The 23,120-nt window shown below is 38.5% G+C and overlaps 1 protein-coding gene and 1 long non-coding RNA gene across 7 annotated transcripts in view; both read left to right on the plus strand.

Moving 5' to 3' along the window:
* Nucleotides 1-1,006: 1,006 nt before the first annotated feature.
* On the plus strand, nt 1,007-6,638 carry LOC124051627. Its single transcript, XR_006841858.1, has 2 exons — nt 1,007-1,251; nt 5,879-6,638. It is a non-coding gene; the product is annotated as an uncharacterized LOC124051627 (long non-coding RNA).
* A 5,780-nt stretch (nt 6,639-12,418) lies between these two features.
* Nucleotides 12,419-23,120, plus strand: part of LOC124051614 (interleukin-6 receptor subunit beta-like) — a 29,618-nt gene continuing 18,916 nt past the window's right edge. For 3 of the 6 annotated variants that reach the window (XR_006841854.1, XR_006841855.1, XM_046375164.1), the window contains exons 1-7: nt 12,421-12,758; nt 13,182-13,260; nt 15,088-15,390; nt 15,732-15,879; nt 21,706-21,860; nt 22,067-22,221; nt 22,519-22,675. Coding sequence is in view for 3 of the 6 variants with exons in the window: in XM_046375164.1 (XP_046231120.1) it covers nt 13,194-13,260; nt 15,088-15,390; nt 15,732-15,879; nt 21,706-21,860; nt 22,067-22,221; nt 22,519-22,675 (985 nt within the window). In the remaining 3 variants the exon portion in view is untranslated. Of the gene's footprint in view, nt 12,759-13,181; nt 13,261-15,087; nt 15,391-15,731; nt 15,880-21,705; nt 21,861-22,066; nt 22,222-22,518; nt 22,975-23,120 lie in introns of those variants that run through there. The other 3 variants (XM_046375166.1, XR_006841856.1, XM_046375167.1) reach the window with 3 other exon arrangements.

Raw genomic sequence — 23,120 nt, forward strand, 5'->3', positions numbered from 1 at the left:
TCTATTCTTAAACACAGAGAGGGTGTCCGCCTCCTTGACTAAAATCGGAAGATGGTTCCACAGCAGAGGAGCTTGATAACTAAAGGTTCTGGATCCCGATCTGCTTTTGAAGACTCTAGGAACCACAAGTAGCCCTGCAATTTGGGAACGCAAAGCTCTGGTGAGATAATAGGGTACTATTAACTCTTTAAGATATGATGGTGCCTGGCAGTTCAGGGCATTATATGTGAGGAGAAGAATTTTAAACTCTATCCTGGATTTTACAGGCAGTCAATGTAGAGAAGCCTGTATGGGAGAAATGTGATCACTAATGCTGGTTCTTGTGAGTAATCACGCAGCAGCGTTCTGGATTAGTTGGAGAGTCTTTAGAGACTTATTGGGCTAACCTGATAGAAGGGAGTTACAATAATCCAGCCTGGGAGTAATAAATGCATGGACTAATTTTTATGCATCTTTCTGACTCAGAATATGCCTAAATTTTACAATATTGCAGAGGTGATAGAATGCAGTCTTTGAAATGTGTGTTATGTGTGAGTTAAAGCGGGGGTCCCCAATCCCCTGGCTGCAGCCCAGTACCGGTCCGTGGGTCATTTGGTACCGGGTTGCACAGAAAGAATAAGTAACTTACATTATTTCCATTTTATCGATTATCTGAATCAACTTTTATCAGCTTTTATTGGCAGTATATATATATTTTTACATACGCACATACTGAATTTGACTACTGCATTTATCCCATCCTTAGCTGAACACACACATGCAACACCCGGCAAATTACATGAAGTGAAACACACACAGGAGCAGTGGGCAGCATCAAGCGCCCGGGGAGCGCTTAAGTGCCTTGCTCAAGGGCACATCAGTCGGCTAATGAAGTGGGAGGAGCATTTTTCGCATTAATAACTCCACCACACCCAATTTTTTCCTGCCCGTCCGGTGGGGGAATTGAACTGGTGACCCTCCGATCACAAACCGCTTCTCCAACCTCTAGGCCACGGCTGCCCCTGAGTCTGAACGATTTATTTTGAAAAATGACCAGATTCTCTCAGTTACATCCATCTATGACTCACTCTTGATGCATGTCAAGACGCAGTCACGTGATACGTCGTTACCACTAAAAATAAACCCACAAGCTAGCAAAATGAGTAAAAAACAAACTATAAAAAACAAACCTCTGGAAAGGGCAAAGGCCCTAGATGGGACCTTCTCCTTACAAAGAAACAGGCTCAGGGCTCCCACTGATTCAGTGTTACGGTGAGTTGTATTTTTCTTGCACTTTTTGGTTTCTGCGGTGTATGTTATTTTGAAGGCATGTTTAAACATTACCATAGCGATCAGAGAGCGTTGAGGGCAGAGAGGATGTTACTAATGTTATGTTGTTGGCACGATGTTACGAAGACACTGCAAATAAAGTTGCGAGTACACACTGGATTCATGTTTATATTTATATTTTAAAAATACCTCAGTTTTTATGCTGGTCTCATCATTTTATTTTGTTGTATTTATCCGCCACACCGTAAAGGCCGGTCCGTAAAAATACGGTCTGATATTAAACTGGCCCGTGGCTCAAAGAAGGTTGGGGACCTCTGAGTTAAAGGACAGGTCCTCATCAAAAATAATTCCTAGATTCCTTACAGTGTACCTTGAGGCCAAGGCTAAGCTTTCTAGCGTTGCTGTATCATTGGATAATTTGTTTGTAAGGTGTTCAGGGCCCAGAACAATAACTTCAGTTTTGTCTGAATTTAGAAGTAGAAAATTGCAGCTCATCCAGGTTTTTATGTCTTTAAGACATGCCTGAAGTTTGGCTAGCTGATTTGTTTCATCCGGTTTCATTAGTACATGTGTCATCGTGTGTCATCTGCGTAACAGTGAATGTATGGACTGGTTTCCTAATAATATCACCAATGGGGAGCATATAAAGGGTGAATAGTATTGGCCTGAGCACAGAACCTTGAGAAACTCTGTGACTAACTTTTATAAGTATGAACGATGCATCAGTAACATGAACAAATTGAGATCAGTCTTATAAATAGGACTGAAACCAGCTCAATGCAGTTCCTTTAATGCCAGTTAGGTGTTCCAATCTGTGTTATAAGATAGAGTGGTCAATGGTGTCAAATGCAGAACTTAGGTCTAACAGTACAAGGACAGAGATAAGTCCCTTGTCTGATGCCAGGAGGAGGTCATTTGTGACTTTGACCAATGCTGTTTCTGTGCTGAGCTCTAAAACCATATTGAAAATCAATAAACCTCAAATAAACTATTACTATATAGAAAGTCATGTTAATTTATTTTACCTTTTTATTTATTTTGTAACTGTTTTTGCACACTTCTTGCTTTTTGCACTCTTTTTTTGTTATTGTGAGCTGCGACGACAAGTTCATCTTATTTTATCTTATGTAGCTGATTGCTGACTGTTCTCTCAAGGATCTTGGAGAGAAATGGAAGATTAGATATTGGTCTATAGTTGCTTAAAGCCTCTGGGTCAGGTGTGTGCTTTTTGAGGATTGAGGATTAAGATTCGTCTACAGTTACTTTAAAGGACTGGGGTACATAGCCTGTTATTAGACATAGATTGATCATATCTAATAGAGAGGTGCTAAGTAAGGGTAAAACTTCTTTGAGCAGCTTAGTTGGGATGGGATCTAAGAGGCATGTTGTTGGTTTAGATGAAAATATGAATGAATTTAGCTGATGAAGGTCAATGGGAGAAAAGCAGTCAAGATACTTATCTGGTTCTGCTGCTGTATCTAAGGCTTCAGCGTTTGAAGGTAGATCAGTATCAGCTGAGGTCAGTATGGTTTGAATTTTGTCTCTAATGTTTAAAATCTTGTCATTAAAAAAGGTCATTAAGTCATTGCTGCTGAGGGTTACAGGGATACAAGGCTCGACAGTATCACAGCACAATAGTAGCACAATAGCTATCTCTCAACCTGACTGCAGTGCTGAAGAGAAACCTGGGGTCATTCTTGTTATCCTCAATTAATGTTGAATAATAAGCTGCTCTGGCAGTCCGTAGGGCTGTCCTATACAACCTAAGGCTGTCTTAGCAGTTTTGATAACAAAACCGGTTAAGTTAAGTATTATAACATGGTGCTAATCCCTTTAGCTTTATGTGTTTCTTTTTTAACGAGGCAAGTCGATTGTTGTCCTTAATGAGCTTGCAGCACTGTCCACAACATGGTTGATTTGAGAGGGATAAAATAAATGAATACAATTGGCATAAGACTTCTCTTTAGTATTGTAATGTTCTGCGGTACCGGGACATGATACTGAAGTAAACAACAATAGCATTACTTCCTTAAATTTAGCCACAGCACTATCAGACAGGTATCTATTCACATTTCACATTTTGTTCCCCAGAAACACATGCTGTAATGGTAAGATTACACCATAATTGCAGAGAAATTATCCTGTATGTTGTGGGCTGTGATCTAAAGCTTTACCAAGGTTTCATTGCTAATTTTGATGCAGTTTGTCAGAACATCCATCCATCCATCCATCCATTTTCTATACCGCTTATCCGTCAGGGGGAGCTGGAGCCTATCCCAGCTGACTACGGGCGAGAGGCGGGGTTCACCCTGGACTGGTCGCCAGTCAATCGCAGGGCTGACACACAAAGACAGACAACCACACACTCTCACACTCACACCTAGGGACAATGTAGAGTAGCCAGTTAACGTAATGTGCATGTTTTTGGTATTGTGGGAGGAAGCCGGAGAACCCGGAGAAAACCCACGCAGGCACAGGGAGAACATGCAAACTCCACATAGAAGGGCCCAGACCGGGACCTGGGACCCTCTTGCTATGAGGCGACAGTGCTAACCACTGCACCACCATGCCGCCCACTGTCAGACAGAATGGAATAATATTTTAACAATCTTACAGCTAAGGGCTAAGAAAAGGCTTTGTTCTTAAGAACCATACCATACCGTATGAGTGATTGATAAGAATATTAGGCATTGACTCATTTCCTCTCTCTGAGATGTGAATCATGAGTGGGCGAGACTTTTTGTACATGTCCTGAAAGGTCTGCCTCTGGACAAAAAACACTGGTTAGACCTGACATCAAGACTTTTTTTCTGATTGAATTTGAAGCTTAAACGTCACTATCTAAGATAAAATATATAAACTAAAACAGACTTATTGCAAAATAATCAATAGAAAACATTCTATTCACCCGATCATCATTATCAAGGCTTGTCAATTTGCTGACACTTTTTTCAGATTTTATGACTTTACTGGCAAATTTTGGCATTTTCTTGCGATTCCTGGCTTTAAATTATAGTTCTGCACTTTTTTAAGACTATTTAAATGCTATTACAGAAATCATCTGTGCATAATACGCAGTACCGCTGAGGGCGGATATGCCATGTGATTGGCCAGTAACGTAGCATACATGATTGTGACTGTGACTGTTAGGGTAGAGCTTATAACATATTATTTGTAACAACTGATGCAAAATGTGTTATTTTGCTATCTACACATTAATTGTACCAGGAAATAAAACATCCTGTGTCACTTTGGAGTAGTTTTTGTCATTTACACTTTTTTATTCTTTGACAACTTTGGCTGCTTCAATGTCAGTATTTTGGAGGGATTTTTGAAATTTTAACTTCATCTCCTAGACAATGTCTATAGAACATTTCGACTTTCTAAAGGTTGTTTGGGACAAAAAAAAATCAATTTAAACCCATTAATGCCACAATTTTTGACCACAGGGTCATTGTAACATGAAACTATGCACTCCATGTGATGAGACTTTCATTTCAGTGCTCTGGCTTTAAATTTGTGATTGTCCACTAGATGGTGCCATTTCCATTATACGGCCTATGGCGCAAATTGGTTTCTTGGTTTCCTCTGGGGGCACTGTACGAACTCAGAACCGCTAACAAGGCAACTAATTGCAAATGAAATTATGTTTGAGTTTGGGTTTACGTGAATATCAGAGTGGTATGTGTGTGTGTGTGTATGTGAAGAAGCGGGTTTGTGCATGTTAATAATAATCATGATAATACAATAAAACCAATGTTTTTGCTTATCGCTGACATATTCCAGACTGTGATAAGAAAAATAATAAATCCCTTATCATTTAGTGTATAAAAAATAATTATTTTTCTTTTGGTGGCATTATGTAAACAAACTCACATTTAAAGGGTTAAAATGCTCCAATAATCAAAAGTGGGAAAAAAAGGACCTTTTGTTGTTCCTGTACAACCTAGATAGCTCTAGCCCATAGTAACATGAAGCACAAAGGTTAAGTGCGTAATTTACTGATTTCTTTTTCCTTTTTTACCTTTTCACAACCCAACTGATCAAGGCAAATGACTGCCCATCTAGAGCCAGGGACTGATCCAAGGTTTCTGCCTTCTAAAAAGAAGATTTTCCCTGCCACTGTTGCCAGGTTGCTCTGTGCACCGGTGCTAGAACAGAAAAGGGCCTTTCCCAAACTGTAGTTGAAAGCATAGCATTACCAAAAATGTCTTGGCATGGTGAAACATTAAGATTTCTCTTCACTTGGAAGTAAGGGGCGGTGTGTCAGTGTAAAGAGGTTGGTCTGTATATTTTTGTCTATATGGTGTATTTCACAGTCTTTCTTAAGCAATTACCAAAGGTAACTCAGCCTGATAATCAGAATGAATTTAGACAGATGTGGACACATGGCTAAATGTTATATAGGTATATCAATATAAACTGAATGTCTTTGTGTTTTGGACTGTGTGGAGTGATTTAAATACCTCACCTTTGGTTTAATGCCATTTTGTTTGACAAAACATCAATGCACAGTCTGTGCATAGAAAGCCTCTGGATTTTCTTTACCTCCAATCCCAGACAAGAGATGTATTTGGAAGCTCACCTGTGATTTTGTTTCCTCTTTCAGAAAAACTGGCTCAAGCCAAAGAGGAGAACCTGGACATGCATCAGGTGTTGGACCAAACCCTTCTGGAGCTCAACAATCTATAAAGACATCTTCAGAGCTACACGAGGGACAACCCAAAGGATAGAACAGAGCATGACAAAATCTAAAACCACCGGAGTATGCCCTTACAAATGGAATCTTAAAGTAAAATCAACGGTTGCTATTGTTAAAGAAAAAGAAAAGAAAAAGAAAAACAGTAAATGTGAGGAGTGGTTAACATGTAAATCTATGAAGTGATATGAGCAAGAAAAGAGTAGAATTCAAACGGAAAGCTACTTTGTGTGCACTGCAAAGTGAATGCACTGCATAATTAATCAGAAATTATTCTATTATTGCTAAAAAGTTCCTTGCATGTATGTAAGTATCTGGTGTGCACTAGAAAATCACTCACTGGCACAACTATGTCAACATGTCAAGATCAGAAGCATTTCTCTTCTTTGTTTACTTATGTATCTTGTAAGTCGTAGTTGCTACTGCACTGAATAACAGTTACTGACAAACCTTTCTCCATCATGCAACATAGTCTATGCACCTTCTTTTCTTTTTTCTATTTTTTTTTTTTACATTTTCCCTTTGTTAAGTTTCAACAACAAACTGGTAGAGAACAAATTAACAGAAATTTAAGTGTGTGAGTGATTGTCCATCTTAAAAGATAAAATAAATAAAGCTCTGGAATCTGTGATACTGACATCGAACTCTGAATAAAGGGTTTATATATTGTGAATAGAAAGTACATTTGTTAAATAAGACTGTATTTTTAACATATCTGAAACATACATACAACATGTCTGTTTTTGATAACCACTCTGCCAGAAAGTTATTCACTACTGTGAATAATTTTTTCATCGTTAGACAGACACAAGTAGTTATATATATATATATATATATATATATATATATATATATATATATATTACATACACACACTGAATTTGTCTTCTGCATTCAACCCATCCTTAGTTGAACACACATGCAACACCCAGCAAATTACATGCAGTGAAACACACAGGAGCAGTGGGCTGCCACTGTCAGGTGCCTGAGGAGCAAACTGGGGGTTAGTGCCTTGCTCAAGGGCACATCAGCCAGCTTATGGAGGGGGGGGTGTATATTCTCATCAATCACTGCACCACACCCAAATTTTTCCTGCCCTTCTGGTGGGGGAATTGAACTGGTGAACCTCTGATCACAAGCCACTTCTGCAACCTCTAGGCCACGGCTTTATAATTCATTTGAAAGCCTTATTCTTAGTCTTTCAAACCCAGCCTGGAAAACAGTACAGTTGATTTTAATTGTTACAGTATACCGCACTCCCGGTCCATACTCTGAATTTTTATCAGAATCTGAGTTTTTATTGAGTCTAGACCTCAAAACAAAGTCATTATTGTGGGTGATTTTAATATTCATGTGGACCATAACAACAATAGCCTTTGCTAAGCATTTATCTCTTTATTAGATCTGATTAGCTTCTGTCAGTGTGTACATAAACCAACTCATTGTATTAATCAAATTCTAAACCTTATGGCAACATTTAAGGAAGTGATACCGTCTGCATTTACTTCAGTGTCATGTCTCAGTAAGACTGAACACCACAAAGGAAGAATCTCCTGCTAACTATAGTCCTAAAATAGATCTTTTTGTTGAAGGGCTGCAAGCTCACTGACTGACTGACTGACAGACACTGGACTCTACTGCCTTCTTAAAAAAGAAAATTCTCTGGTGAAAGAGATTAGCACCATGGTATAAATCTGAGATCTGCAAATTAAAGCAAAATGCGCAAAAAACTTGAAAGTAAATGGCATTCCACCAACTCAAGGTATCTCACCTGATCTGGCATGATAGTCTGAAATCTTATAAGAAGGCCCGACTGAGAGCAGCCCTATTACTCAGCATTAACAATGCAATAGTAGAACAACCCGAGGTTTCTCTGATATAACAGAAATTCTCCTCATTGGTACAAAATCTGCATTATCCAAAGTTAACAGTTTTTTCCTCACAATTGACAGTTCCTCATTTTACCCCTCTCCCCGGTTTAGAGTCTGGGTGCCATCCTCAATAGCTTTTTTTCATTTCGATCTCACATCAGTAACATTACCCATCTGCATATTTCTATCCACACAACATAATTCGAAAGTAAAGTAACTTTGTACTAAATATGAAAGAGAAGAACTTCTACCTAGCAGTTGTATGCAATGTCTGACAACCATTCAAGTTCTATTCAAATTCATGTATGTCCATGGTCATTTAACCCTAGAACACTAACGTCGGGTGATTTTCACCCACACAATTTTGAAGTGATCGAATTTTACAACCAAATGAAGGGATATGTTGATACTTTCGACCAACTGTGTGCTCAGTACAGCTGTGAAAGAAAAACCAAGAGGTGGCCACTGTGTGTCCTATATGGCATGATGAACGCTGGTGTGATAAACTGTATTTTATCCGAGATATTATATCGGGTAAAATATACCCAACGTTAGTGATGGTGTTACTAATTTTAACGTTAGTGTTCTAGGGTTAATATACTTAGTGACTGACAGAGAGCTTCATCACATGATGTTACAACAATCACATGAAACTCAGTATCAGCAGAATCAATCAGCTTGTGGTGGACTACGATGCTTGTTCTATAATGGAAGAAACGTGGAACGTTTTTTTATATACATATATATATATAGATATAAATTCTATATATATATATATTTATATGTATGTATATATGTATCAGACAAATACAGATTTAACCGTTACATGAATAAGAAAAGCATACATTTTTTTCCTTTTTCATTATCTGTCCAGTGTTTCTCAAACAACAAAACAAGAATTTAAAGAAAAAAAAATTCAAAAAAGAAAAAAAGGTTTGCTGTCTGGCAACAACGTACAAGTCAAGCTAGACCTTCAACGCGAAACTGATCCGCAAAACAAAAAGCAAAGCAAAAACACAACACCCTAGGAAGTCTACATACTATATACTTCCTGCACCTGAACCAAATAAGAAAAATATGCAGTGGTAGGTAGTGTCATCCTTTAATATCCAGCAGTCTGTACAGTGCAGTGAATCAGAATTCAGTAGTGAAATCATGAAAATGCGTAAACAATGTGCTCTAATGGGTGTCATGGTGGTGCAGTGGTTAGCACTGTTGCCTCATAGCAAGAGGGTTCCAGGTTTGAATCCCAGTCTGGGCCCTTTTGTGAGGAGTTTGCATGTTCTCCCTGTCTGGGTTTTCTCCGGCTACTCTGGTTTCCTCCCGCAATCCCAAAAACATGCCCATTAGGTTAACTGGCTACTCTACATTGCCCCTACAAAAGAGATAACTTTTGTCGTGATTTGGTGCTATATAAATAAATTGAATTGAATTAAATTGAATGGAATAGAATATGATCATGATTTTCATACATTCGTGTAAAATGTAGTTTAAACATGAATTCACACATCGTCGGTATACTATTTTAGTAGGCTAGGGACTGATATATGGGTCTGAAATGAAGTTCATGAATCAGGATCAGATCTGACAGGATGTGAGTATTTCTGTGATTTCCTGTGCTAGCCGAAGACTGAAGGGAACTGTTCGAACGAGCGGTCAAACGAGTGTTGTGTCTCATCAGGGTAGTCGTAAACGGGAGGGGCGGAGACATACTGGAAAACAACAGCGGGGAACGTCTACAACCGACGCAGTAACACTAGAAAACTCCGATTCGTCAGAACTGTTTGACAGACGTTGTTTGTAACAATTAATTACACGCTATTGAGTACCGAGAATTTCAGCAAATCTATAAATTGTGAGTGGTCGGTTCCACATGCAACACCCAGCAAATTACATGCAGTGAAACACACAGGAGCAGTGGGCTGCCACTGTCAGGTGCCTGAGGAGCAAACTGGGGGTTAGTGCCTTGCTCAAGGGCACACCAGCCAGCTTATGGAGGGGGGGGGGTGTATATTCTCATCAATCACTGCACCACACCCAGATTTTTTCTGCCCTTCTGGTGGGGGAATTGAACTGGTGAACCTCTGATCACAAGCCACTTCTGCAACCTCTAGGCCACGGCTTTATAATTCATTTGAAAGCCTTATTCTTAGTCTTTCAAACCCAGCCTGGAAAACAGTACAGTTGATTTTAATTGTTACAGTATACCGCACTCCCGGTCCATACTCTGAATTTTTATCAGAATCTGAGTTTTTACTGAGTCTAGACCTCAAAACAAAGTCATCATTGTGGGTGATTTTAATATTCATGTGGACCATAACAACAATAGCCTTTGCAAAGCATTTATCTCTTTATTAGATCTGATTAGCTTCTGTCAGTGTGTACATAAACCAACTCATTGTATTAATCAAATTCTAAACCTTATGGCAACATTTAAGGAAGTGATACCGTCTGCATTTACTTCAGTGTCATGTCTCAGTAAGACTGAACACCACAAAGGAAGAATCTCCTGCTAACTATAGTCCTTCTAAAATAGATCTTTTTGTTGAAGGGCTGCAAGCTCACTGACTGACTGACTGATAGACACTGGACTCTGCTGCCTTCTTAAAAAAGAAAATTCTTTAATAGTCTGAAATCTTATAAGAAGGCCCGACTGAGAGCAGCCCTATTACTCAGCATTAACAATGCAATAGTAGAACAACCCGAGGTTTCTCTGATATAACAGAAATTCTCCTCATTGGTACAAAATCTGCATTATCCAAAGTTAACAGTTTTTTCCTCACAATTGACAGTTCCTCATTTTACCCCTCTCCCCGGTTTAGAGTCTGGGTGCCATCCTCAATAGCTTTTTTTCATTTCGATCTCACATCAGTAACATTACCCATCTGCATATTTCTATCCACACAACATAATTCGAAAGTAAAGTAACTTTGTACTAAATATGAAAGAGAAGAACTTCTACCTAGCAGTTGTATGCAATGTCTGACAACCATTCAAGTTCTATTCAAATTCATGTATGTCCATGGTCATTTAACCCTAGAACACTAACGTCGGGTGATTTTCACCCACACAATTTTGAAGTGATCGAATTTTACAACCAAATGAAGGGATATGTTGATACTTTCGACCAACTGTGTGCTCAGTACAGCTGTGAAAGAAAAACCAAGAGGTGGCCACTGTGTGTCCTATATGGCATGATGAACGCTGGTGTGATAAACTGTATTTTATCCGAGATATTATATCGGGTAAAATATACCCAACGTTAGTGATGGTGTTACTAATTTTAACGTTAGTGTTCTAGGGTTAATATACTTAGTGACTGACAGAGAGCTTCATCACATGATGTTACAACAATCACATGAAACTCAGTATCAGCAGAATCAATCAGCTTGTGGTGGACTACGATGCTTGTTCTATAATGGAAGAAACGTGGAATGTTTTTTTATATACATATATATATATAGATATAACTTCTATATATATATATATTTATATGTATGTATATATGTATCAGACAAATACAGATTTAACTGTTACATGAATAAGAAAAGCATACATTTTTTTCCTTTTTCATTATCTGTCCAGTGTTTCTCAAACAACAAAACAAGAATTTAAAGAAAAAAAAATTCAAAAAAGAAAAAAAGGTTTGCTGTCTGGCAACAACGTACAAGTCAAGCTAGACCTTCAACGCGAAACGGATCCGCAAAACAAAAAGCAAAGCAAAAACACAACACCCTAGGAAGTCTACATACTATATACTTCCTGCACCTGAACCAAATAAGAAAAATATGCAGTGGTAGGTAGTGTCATCCTTTAATATCCAGCAGTCTGTACAGTGCAGTGAATCAGAATTCAGTAGTGAAATCATGAAAATGCGTAAACAATGTGCTCTAATGGGTGTCATGGTGGTGCAGTGGTTAGCACTGTTGCCTCATAGCAAGAGGGTTCCAGGTTTGAATCCCAGTCTGGGCCCTTTTGTGAGGAGTTTGCATGTTCTCCCTGTCTGGGTTTTCTCCGGCTACTCTGGTTTCCTCCCGCAATCCCAAAAACATGCCCATTAGGTTAACTGGCTACTCTACATTGCCCCTACAAAAGAGATAACTTTTGTCGTGATTTGGTGCTATATAAATAAATTGAATTGAATTAAATTGAATGGAATAGAATATGATCATGATTTTCATACATTCGTGTAAAATGTAGTTTAAACATGAATTCACACATCGTCGGTATACTATTTTAGTAGGCTAGGGACTGATATATGGGTCTGAAATGAAGTTCATGAATCAGGATCAGATCTGACAGGATGTGAGTATTTCTGTGATTTCCTGTGCTAGCCGAAGACTGAAGGGAACTGTTCGACTTGACCGAAGCTTTTTTTTCTCAACCCCCTGCCACCGCCGCTCTCTCTCGTCCGCTTTCAGGATGACACGCAGTGCATCTCGAACGAGCGGTCAAACGAGTGTTGTGTCTCATCAGGGTAGTCGTAAACGGGAGGGGCGGAGACATACTGGAAAACAACAGCGGGGAACGCCTACAACCGACGCAGTAACACTAGAAAAAATCGATTCCTCAGAACTGTTTGACAGACGTTGTTTGTAACAATTAATTACACGCTATTGAGTACCGAGAATTTCAGCAAATCTATAAATTGTGAGTGGTCGGGGCGACACTCAACAAAGGCGACTTCGGTCCATCCGTATGGTATGAGATCGTTTCAGTATGGCGCAGCACCTCAAAATGTTGCGACATAAGTTTCCTTTGACGGGAAGTGGGTGGTCCTACTCCTGATTCACTGGTCAGGACGTAAAACAAATGACGCTCACGGAGATTTTCGCCTTTATTTACTAGGTTTTAGCCATACAGAAAACTTGTATTTATCCAGCAAAGTTTATACAGGGACCAAAATTGACGCCAGTTTGGTAAGTTCAGTAATAACCTCTTGCTTTTATTAGGAAATAATATGGCGTTAGCAGGGATAGCTGTGTATACTTCATGCTAACCTAGCTTAAATATTTATTTCGTAACACTGTGAGTAGTGTATACATTATTAATTTTACGATACCATTAACTATTCGTGCTTTTGTTTTGTGTTTCTGTAAAAGTAAAAAAAAAGTGGACTTTCGTTAGCTATTATTAGCTAGTTGACATCGTGACAAGTGTAGCAAGTATGTCAGCAACCCTCGGCATTATGCATGACTAGTTGAGAAGTTTGTAAGGTTGTAACTATAATGTTTTAGACATAACTGACTCTAAATGAGGCATATCAGAGGCGTTTTAAGAGACTATTCGGGTTTTGACTGTATTTCCTTTTCCAATCTGACATGCTCTTTTTGTCTCCCTAGCTAGTTGTAATCATGGTGTCTGCAAGAGTGCTCCAGCTGTTGGTGTTAGCTTACCTTGCTTCTGCTCTCAATGCTACAGGTCAGTAGCATTTAGATATTTATCTATGTCAGTAATGGAATGTTTTGTGAATACACTTTACAGAAGGATTGTTATGAAGGTTTAACTTTCAAATTAAATGATAAACACAATAGTTTCGTGTTTGAAAAAGTGCCAATAAATTCTAATTACAAAAAAATAAAGCAAAAATAAACGGTTATTTTAAAATATATGAAATTGTTTTTTGAGATAGAACAAAACAAGCATTGAGCCTTTTTTAAAAAATGGTATCAATCAAAACAAATCATCTTGAATTGTTTTAGTAATTGTCTTTCATCTCCCAATAAAATCCTCCTCCAAAATCAAAAAACAGAATTTTTGCTAATTTAGCCTGCTAGTTTATCGCACTGAAAGCCAACTGAAGTTGTCAGCCTAATGGAAAAATCTCTGCTATGTACAATTTACATGGCTCGAAAACTACACAGTCCCATGGTGAACAGCTGCTTGACCTATCTGCACACTTAACAAGAGGCTGCTCAGTGATTTGTTACTTGTCAACCATGTTTTTTATTTTTTATTTTCAAGCCAAGGCTCACTGAAACAGCAACCTCCTGTCACATTGTCATCTGTTATACTAACACAAAGGATAGACATAAAAAAAAGACATATCCGTCAGGCGTAGAAACACGACTAACAAACTTGGAGAGGCTCAAACTTGTCTTTATTTTGTACGAAAGGAAAGAGCAAGCAAAGACTGTCTCCAACTTATTTTTTTTATCATAGTGATTTTCATTGAAATAACTATGAAAGTACTTAGTAGTTAACAGTTTTTAACAGTTAACATTTTCATGTTCCACTTTCCAGACCTCAAAAACACCACATTAAAAGTCAAACATTTTAAAGGATTTCTTTCAACGGTCATGTAAACACTAAACTTTGTGTAATGTGGAAGTTATTGCTGTCTCCACTTTAACATTAGATGTTGTCTCTATTGCTACCTAGATGTACAATATCAGTGACCTATTGACAGGTGACCTCAAGGCAGAGATCTCTCCTTTTGCTGCCTTCTACTCTTTTGGGAATTAACAAAAAAAAGTATTCTGGGTTTCTTATTGTTTAATGTGCTAAATTCAACGCAGCAGCCTTTAGGCATACACTTTTACAGCACTCATTTTTAGTCAAAAGGGGTTGTGTGTGATGTATGCTCTCAGGAATACAAAAATATTTAAGAGTGAAAATGATTATTATGAGAGAAACACAACCAAATATAGATGCATAGCAACTCAGTCTCTTCCTCAAATATTAACATTATACACTTCATGAATCATCATGCAAACAAAAATTTTAAGCAGATTTTGAAAAACCATTATCAAGGATCACAAAAATGTGATCTACCTTCCAGTTTCTGTATTACACTTGTATCACAAAATATTCCTACAGTTTCTTTAAAGTGTGCATCTGTCAAGCACAACGTTTTTATCAGCTCTGTTCAGAAGGTCAGTTTACTGAAACACAAATTATGAAGAGACACGCTGGCTGACAGTAATGACATGCTTGTTTTGTTCTCGTATTGATTTTGATCTTGTGTCCATACTTCATTGAAGATGTAAGTTTAAGTAAGCAAGTTTATCGAACAGTTGAATCTCATCAAATAGCTAATTTTCCTGTTGGTTTTTGTGTTTAATGCTTAGTCTGTGGGAGGAACTATGGCCTATTTGCTGGCTCAGCAGTCAGGGTAATATGTAAAAAAATACGGAGAGAAATAAAACATACTGTTGCTGATCCAAGCACTCTGCTCATTTACATTATGGTTGAGGAATGTAATAAAAGCTGAATTACAGTTTTTTTTCTTGTTTTGTTGCACTTCAGACAATGACAGCCATTTGGTGATAGCCCCACAGTCTCCAGTGGTGGAAATTGGGACTAATTTCACAGCTACATGCATGATCATCAACACAGCTGAAGTTACAGCAGATGACCTTTACTGGACTCTGCCTAAAACTGTTGTACCCAAAGAACAGTACACCAGGATCAACAGATCAGCTCTCAGTGTCACTGTCCCCATCACCGGTGAAAACACTGAATGGTTGTTTTGCCGCTGCAAGAATGCGTCACCCTATGTTGTTCTGAACAAAGGCAAATTTATTCACGGGATTATCCTTACTAAAGGCTGTAAGTTTTCCTCCAAACATATAACTGTTTTCTAACCATGTGTATCTGTTTGGTAATTATTTCTGTTAGTTGTGTCTACTGTGCAAACTTTGCACAGACTGTCAGCTGTAAACATCCATTAGTGAGTGCAGACCTACATCCTGTTATAAGTCTGACCCACTGTAGTTGTGGGTACACACAGGTTTATGGAACTGTAATTGGTTTATGAAATATTTCCAGTGTCTTTGGTTAAAAAACAAGAAGGAAAATGTTTGATGAGAAATTCACATCTCTGAGTTGTCTCTCAAATATTTCAATATCTGCTGTATGTCTGCATAAAAAATTCTTTGTCCTAATATCAGATCGTCCAGAGAAGCCTGTGAATCTGTCCTGTGTGGCAGTTCAGGAGAAAATGTTCGTCTCTCCAAAAATCAACTGTATGTGGGAACTTGTGGGACGTCAAAGTGCAGATGTTCCTACAAATTACACACTGAAGGTTGAAAATATCTTGTGAGTACACTACTTGATCTTTACATCATAGCTTTGTCAGTCTTAGGGGTGAGAATTGATACGTTTTTATGAATATCAATGCCATTGTCGATTCTGCCTATCAATCCAATTCCTTATCAATTCTCTTATCGATTCCATTGAATGACACAAAGGAGTTCTACACAGTCTTCTGCACCAAAAGCAACCATTTTATTTTTTCCCCAAAATTATGTTATGAACATATTCAACTCGAACATACTGAACACAGCCCTGACAAGATATAGTGTAGAAAGAAAATATAGTCTACATAAATTAGACTGATACAATAAGTAATAAAAACAGGAATAGACATTTAACACTTGAACATGATAAATGACAGCTTAACACTCCTTTTCTTAAAACTTAAATGAAACCAATACCGATACTTTCACTTCGATACCAGTTCCTGAACGATACTTTTTTCGATACCAATTTTATAATATAAATTCTAAAATAAAGAAATTTTTTTTTTTTTGAGTTTTCAGTTTTGGTATTTTTCCACTCCAAGCAGTTTTCTTACAGAAAAATAAACAATGAATAATTTCCCGTGCAAAAGCACAGCTGCAAACAAGTGACAGGTCAGTGTCTAATAATCCCACACACCGCGCCGTCCTCGGTACTCTCAGATGAAGCGGAGTCCAGTGGTAGAGATTTTGAATCAGGCCGCTGGGGCTTTGTAACGTCCACAGGTGGACTTGAATGCTGAGAGGAGGAAGGCTGCCACCCGCTCTTCTTGCAGTCAAACACGGAGCAACTTTCTGTTCTGAAATTGATTCTGTGCACGGTCAAGTGCTTCATCAAATTAGTCATGTTGCTGGCGTTAGCAACAATGACTTTTTTGCATATATTGTATCGTGCACTGTTGGCATCAATCTTGCTAAAATGGAGCCACACTTTTGACCTCAGTGGCATTTTTTTAATCAGTTCGACAAAACACACACACAACTACAGTTTCCAACACAGATACCGTATTTTTCGGACTATACGTCGCTCCGGAGTGTAAGTCGCACCAGCCAAAAAATGCATAATGAAGAAGAAAAAAACATATATAAGTCGCACTGGACTATAAGTCGCATTTTTGTGGGGAAATTTATTTTATAAAATCAGAGACCAAGAACAGATATTTCATCCTGAACGGTAAATTATAGTAATAACAATAGGTTAGAGAACAACGGGCTGAACGGGTGTCTGGTATGTTAATGTAACACAATAACAGATATTCAGATAACTATAACATAAACAACATAAGTTTACCAAACCCTGTTCCTCTAGCTGTGGCCACCTAGCTTTTAGCCCACGATTAGCTTTTTTGGTTTTCTTCATTGCAGTTAGAGTATCCTCCGCTTTTCGCGAGTCCCTCACAAGTTTCTCGCTAACTACAAACTTTCTCTCAGCTGCTCGATTACCGTTTTCGGCTGCATATTTCACTACTTGCTGCTTGTAATCTGCAGGGTCTGATTTTCTTTTTGGGGCAGTTGTGTTCAGTATTTCTCAGTTGTCTTTATAAGTTTTAATTTTTCGATGGTACAGGAGTAATGGGCGTAGCAGATACTGGCACACCAGCCTAGAGCGCCCCCTCGGGGCTGTCAGTGTGAACGTGTGAAATTGCTGTATATATTTTAATATATAAGTCGCACCAGAGTATAAGTCGCAGGACCAGCCAAACAATGACAAAAAGTGCAACTTATAGTCCGAAAAATACGGTACATGTGAACCCCGTCTGCATGCCGCATTCACATGTCACATTCAAATGTTACAGCCGGTTGCCGGCAGCATGATCAAGTCTTGGTCACGTGGTTTACCTCAGGGTACCGAAACTTGGCACCAAAAGACGAGGCATATTTTGATCCTCGGTATTACCGAAATATTTCGGTCGGTGCCATAAAAGAACCGAAGTTCGGTACCCAGCCCCTAGTAACAATGGACACACAAGTCCTCTATAGAAAAATAGTCATGTAGGCCACGATAACATATTGTTGCTTTAACTTACTGCAAGTTTAAACCAGATTTAACTAAAATTATTGCTTAACACTCTATATAAAATACGTTAGCAGTGTATCGCTTACTTATCGTTAGTACTCGTACGCAGGCAGTCGAACACATAACATTCTTGGTACTTAATTCCATGATGGGTAGACAAATGTTTTAGCATGTTGCTGGTATTTGCACCCTTACACGAAATTACAGCATTGCACTGATTACACATGTCGATTACTATGACGCAAAATTTTGAGACAACCAGAAAACGCCGTGCAAGGAAATGAGAGAATTGTTAAGAAGAATTGATAACGTGTACGAGGTGTACCAATCCGATGGAATCAATCAGTTGGAACTGGTTCTGAGTCGGAACCGGTTCTTGAGTCCCATCCCTAGTCAGTCTGTTATTTTTGTTATTTTTGGCAACATTTCTGTTTTAGGTCATTTCAGCATGGTGGAATCAAGTCAAACTGGCTGGAGTTGAAAGTATTTTAATATTAGTAATGTGTAGTAGTAATAATAGTGATGATAGTACTGGTGTAGAAATTTGGCCAAATGGCAATGATATTCATTATAAAGCAGGACCAAAGCATAAGATTCAGACACGACCCATGGAAACCCATGAGACGAGGAAACACAAATACTTTGGGAAAGAAGTCAAGTCAGTGATATGCATTAGTGGGACATAAATACAGAAGGAGAATTAGAGGAGAAGAGAGAAGTGCAGTGCATCATGGGACGTACCCCTGGCAGTCTAAGCCTGTAGCAGCATAACTAGGGCCTAGCCTAAGCTTATAGTTAGGGACCTAACTATAAGCTTTATCAAAAAGGAAAGTTTTAAGTCTGTTCTTGAATGTAGAGAGGGTGTCTGCCTCCCAGGCTGAAAGTGGAAGATGTTTCCACAGGAGATGAGCTCCTGTTCTACTTTTGGAGGCTCTAGGAACCACAAGTAACCCTTTCTCATGGTGGAAAATAATCATTACTACTTAGGGTTTCAGGAATACAAGGCTTGATGGCACTATGGAGAAACCTGGGGTTGTTCTCGTTTAGTTAGTGTGTGTTCTGCTTTAATTTATGGATGTTAGAGTTATACCATGGTGCTAATCTCTTTTGCCTTATGGTTTTCTTTTTTAGGGGCTTAATAGAGTCATGTGTCATTTTCAGTGATGTTGGAGCACTCTCAAAAAATATATCAGTTTGAGAAGGACTGTAGTTAGCATGAAATTCTTCCTTGGTATCGGCTTGTTCAGTTATACTTAGACATGATACTTAAGTAAATGCCATTGGAATTACTTTCTTAAATTTTGCCACAGTGCTATGAGACACACATATAGTGTTGAAATGTTTTCCCAGTGGTTTGTAATCGAGCAATACAATTTCAAAAGTTAGTAAACAATGGTCAGATAAAAGAGAATTTTGTGGAAAGACTGTTAAATGTTTAATTTCAATGCCATATGTCAGAGCAAGGTCCAGAGTATGATTAAAACACTGAGTAGGCCTGTACACATTGACAGAAGTCAGTTGAATCTAATGGAGAGATAATTGCTGTACAAAGGCTATCATTGTCATTGTTTACATAAATACTGAAATCACCCACAATAATTACTTAAACAGTTACTTTAACAACTTTTTAACAATTAAAATTGGCTGCACTGTTTTGCAAGTGGGGTGTGAAAAGCTGAAAATAAGGCTTTCAAATAATTTGTAATTGAGTTTAGGCTTTGGATCGATTGATAGGCTCAAGTCGAAAATGTCTGTAACTCTGCCTCTTTGGCTGGTATTGCAAGGTATGTGAGTATTAATGTGACAGTGGGGAGTGAATTCATTTATACTAACATATTCTTCGGGATGGAGCCAGAATTCAGTTCCCAAAATAAATCTGTATCATAATCTGATCATAATCATTTAATTCTTCTGTTTGTTTGATTTGTTTTTATGTAAAATTAATTTGATGTAATTGATTTAGGTGGTCGGGGATTCATACAGTCTCTGTGGGATTTGAGGTGGATAACTGTTGTAATGGAAGTGCAGAGAGGCGTGTAGTACTGCATCTCTGCCTCCTGGTCTCAACTCTGGGTTATTATGGTTTTAGCTTATTAAGAAACTCAGTCAGATTTCAAGATATGAGAGCTGCTTCGTCCAAAGTGGGATGAATGTCATCTCTGCTAATCACAATGTATGCAGTAGAACTTTTCCGTTTGGAGCATGTCAAAGAACATAAATACCAATACAGATATACGCTATATAGATAAAAGTATTGGGTCACATGACTGTTACACCAACAGAGACTTAAATGACTTTGCATTCTGAATAGATATACAGCTTTGCAGCTGTAACAGCTTCCACTCTTTTGGGAAGATTTCCAGGTGTGTTTCTGTGGGAATTTTTGCCCATTTATGCAGGAGAGCAGTAGTGAGTTCAGGCACCAATGTTGGATGAAAAGGCCAGCCTTGCAGTCATAGTTCCACTTCATCCCAAAGGTGTTTGATGGGGTTGAGGGTCAGGGCTCTGTGTGGGCCATCAAGTTTTTCAGACCAACTTCATTCAACCATTGTGTGTATGGTCCTTTGTGCACTGGGGCACAGTCATGCTGGAACAGACAAGGACCTAAATCCGTGTTTCGCGTTTAGCATGGCATTGTCCAAAATGCTTTGTATGCTGAAGCATTAAGATTTCACTTGAAGTAAGGGACCTAGCCCAACCTTTGAATTACCGCCCCATAGAGAGTTGTGTCCGGATTTTGTCTACCGTATTTTTCGGACTATAAGTCGCACTTTTTGTCATTGTTTGGCTGGTCCTGCGACTTATACTCTGGTGCGACTTATATATTAAAATATATACGGCAATTTCACACGTTCACACTGACAGCCCCGAGGGGGCGCTCTAGGCTGGTGTGCCAGTATCTGCTACGCCCATTACTCCTGTACCACCGAAAAATTAAAACTTATAAAGACAACTGAGAAAGACTGAACACAACTGCCCCAAAAAGAAAATCAGACCCTGCAGATTACAAGCAGCAAGTAGTGAAATATGCAGCCGAAAACGGTAATCGAGCAGCTGAGAGAAAGTTTGTAGTTAGCGAGAAACTTGTGAGGGACTCGCGAAAAGCGGAGGATACTCTAACTGCAATGAAGAAAACCAAAAAAGCTAATCGTGGGCTAAAAGCTAGGTGGCCACAGCTAGAGGAACAGGGTTTGGTAAACTTATGTTGTTTATGTTATAGTTATCTGAATATCTGTTATTGTGTTACATTAACATACCAGACACCCGTTCAGCCCGTTGTTCTCTAATCTATTGTTATTACTATAATTTACCGTTCAAGATGAAATATCTGTTCTTGGTCTCTGATTTTATAAAATAAATTTCCCCACAAAAATGCGACTTATAGTCCAGTGCGACTTATATATGTTTTTTTCTTCTTCATTATGCATTTTTTGGCTGGTGCGACTTACACTCCGGAGCGACGTATAGTCCGAAAAATACGGTATATAGTGATATACCTTATGATAGCGAGATGATTGTACCATTTCAGCAGGTGGAGGACTTAAGATGTGAAACATGATGGAAGAGAGAAATGTGCAACATACACTCAAAGTCCAGATTCGAGCAGAGCACTGACAAAAGTCTTCTTAGAATTCATCCATGACTTCACCCTGGACTGGTCACCTGTCAGAACAGACACCACTCCACCACAGATAAATAGAATTAAATCTGTTGTCTTGAAAAGTAGTGGTGACACTGTGTAAATTGGAAGAATTCCAGGTGTATGTGTTACTGTGTTGGCTTTGCTGTTAACCTTTTCTGAATGGTATTTAAATCTTTTGTCAACAGCGGTAGGACCTTTAAAAACTCGACACATGGAAACAGAGCCGAGGTGATTCTGGACATTTTCCCCCATCATGTTACACTGGAGTTTTGGGTTGAGGCATACAATAAGTTGGGAAAAATCGAATCTGACCATCTGAAGGAAGATGCTGACTGGTTTGGTAAGTTAAACTCTATGAATAAAGTTTGCACAGAAGGGCCATCTTTATGTTGACTTGTTGTGATCTATTCTAAGTCTGGTGTAAAAAAAATGTATTAACGTGAATATCATAGTCAGTGCTGGTTCTGCTGAAATTTGATTCCAGTGTGTTAATGCATTAATGGTGATTGATGTTGTTGAACCTTGTTGTGTCTTTTTTTATTGCAGTGAAAACAAACCCTCCATCAGACATCAAAGTAATTTCAGAGAAGAGTTTTCCCACTTCCCTACTTATAAACTGGATTCATCCTATTGCTGAACAATATATGATATTAAAATATCAAATCAGGTTCTGCCCAAATGGATCTCATAGTTGGACTTATGTAAGTATTTTATGTCTTATTTTACCACTCACAGCAAATTGTCATAACGTGTATGATCATCATTGCAGAAAGTCTTGTCCCCAGAAACTGAATTCTGTTGATTTTGATTATCCTCTGGCCTTTCCTCTTGTGCCACAAACAGATTGACGCTTTTAATAAAATATCTTAATAAATATTTTATCATTGCCATGCCACATTTGTAATTCATACATTTGTCAGGGACAGCTAAATGTCTGATCAATTGACACATCTGCTATTTTTCTTTTCTGTAAAAGAGGTGTGTTTATTTTCCTTTAGGTACCTCTTGTGGACACTGCCAAGTACATACAGTCCTTTAGACTACAGAAACTTCAGCCATACACAGTTTATATCGTTCAGGTGCGCTGTAGAAATGCTAGAGATGGTTACTGGAGCGACTGGAGTACCAATGCTACCAAGAGAACACCAGAGGACCGTGAGTTTTATGGCTGCCTATGCTGACTACTCTCAATAAGTACACTCTTGCACCCATATGCACTCAGTTGAGGCTTAAAGCACTGATATCAGATTAGACTGTCAGCACTGAAAGATCATTTGTAGTTTTCAAAGAAAGCACCAAATTGCTTGACTGCCACAGCATGTACAGGCGAGAAAACTTGTACAACCTCATTGATCTCTCCAAAGTAAGACAAAAACCAAAACATTTACTGGATGGTTCAAATCATTGCTGAAGGTGACCACGTAAATGAACGACGAGTTCGGCTAATTTGTAAGGTAAATTCCCCCCACCACATCTAGTTAAACACAAAATAATTACAGCTAAAAATACTAATATTGCTGTTTGCATTGGAAACACCAAAACAAAAAAATTTGAAAATAAATCATTCTTGTTAGGACAATGTATAGAATCCAATGCTTGA

The sequence above is a fragment of the Scatophagus argus genome, chromosome 20 (assembly GCF_020382885.2).
Source record: "Scatophagus argus isolate fScaArg1 chromosome 20, fScaArg1.pri, whole genome shotgun sequence".
In the NCBI taxonomy this organism is placed as follows: domain Eukaryota; kingdom Metazoa; phylum Chordata; class Actinopteri; family Scatophagidae; genus Scatophagus; species Scatophagus argus.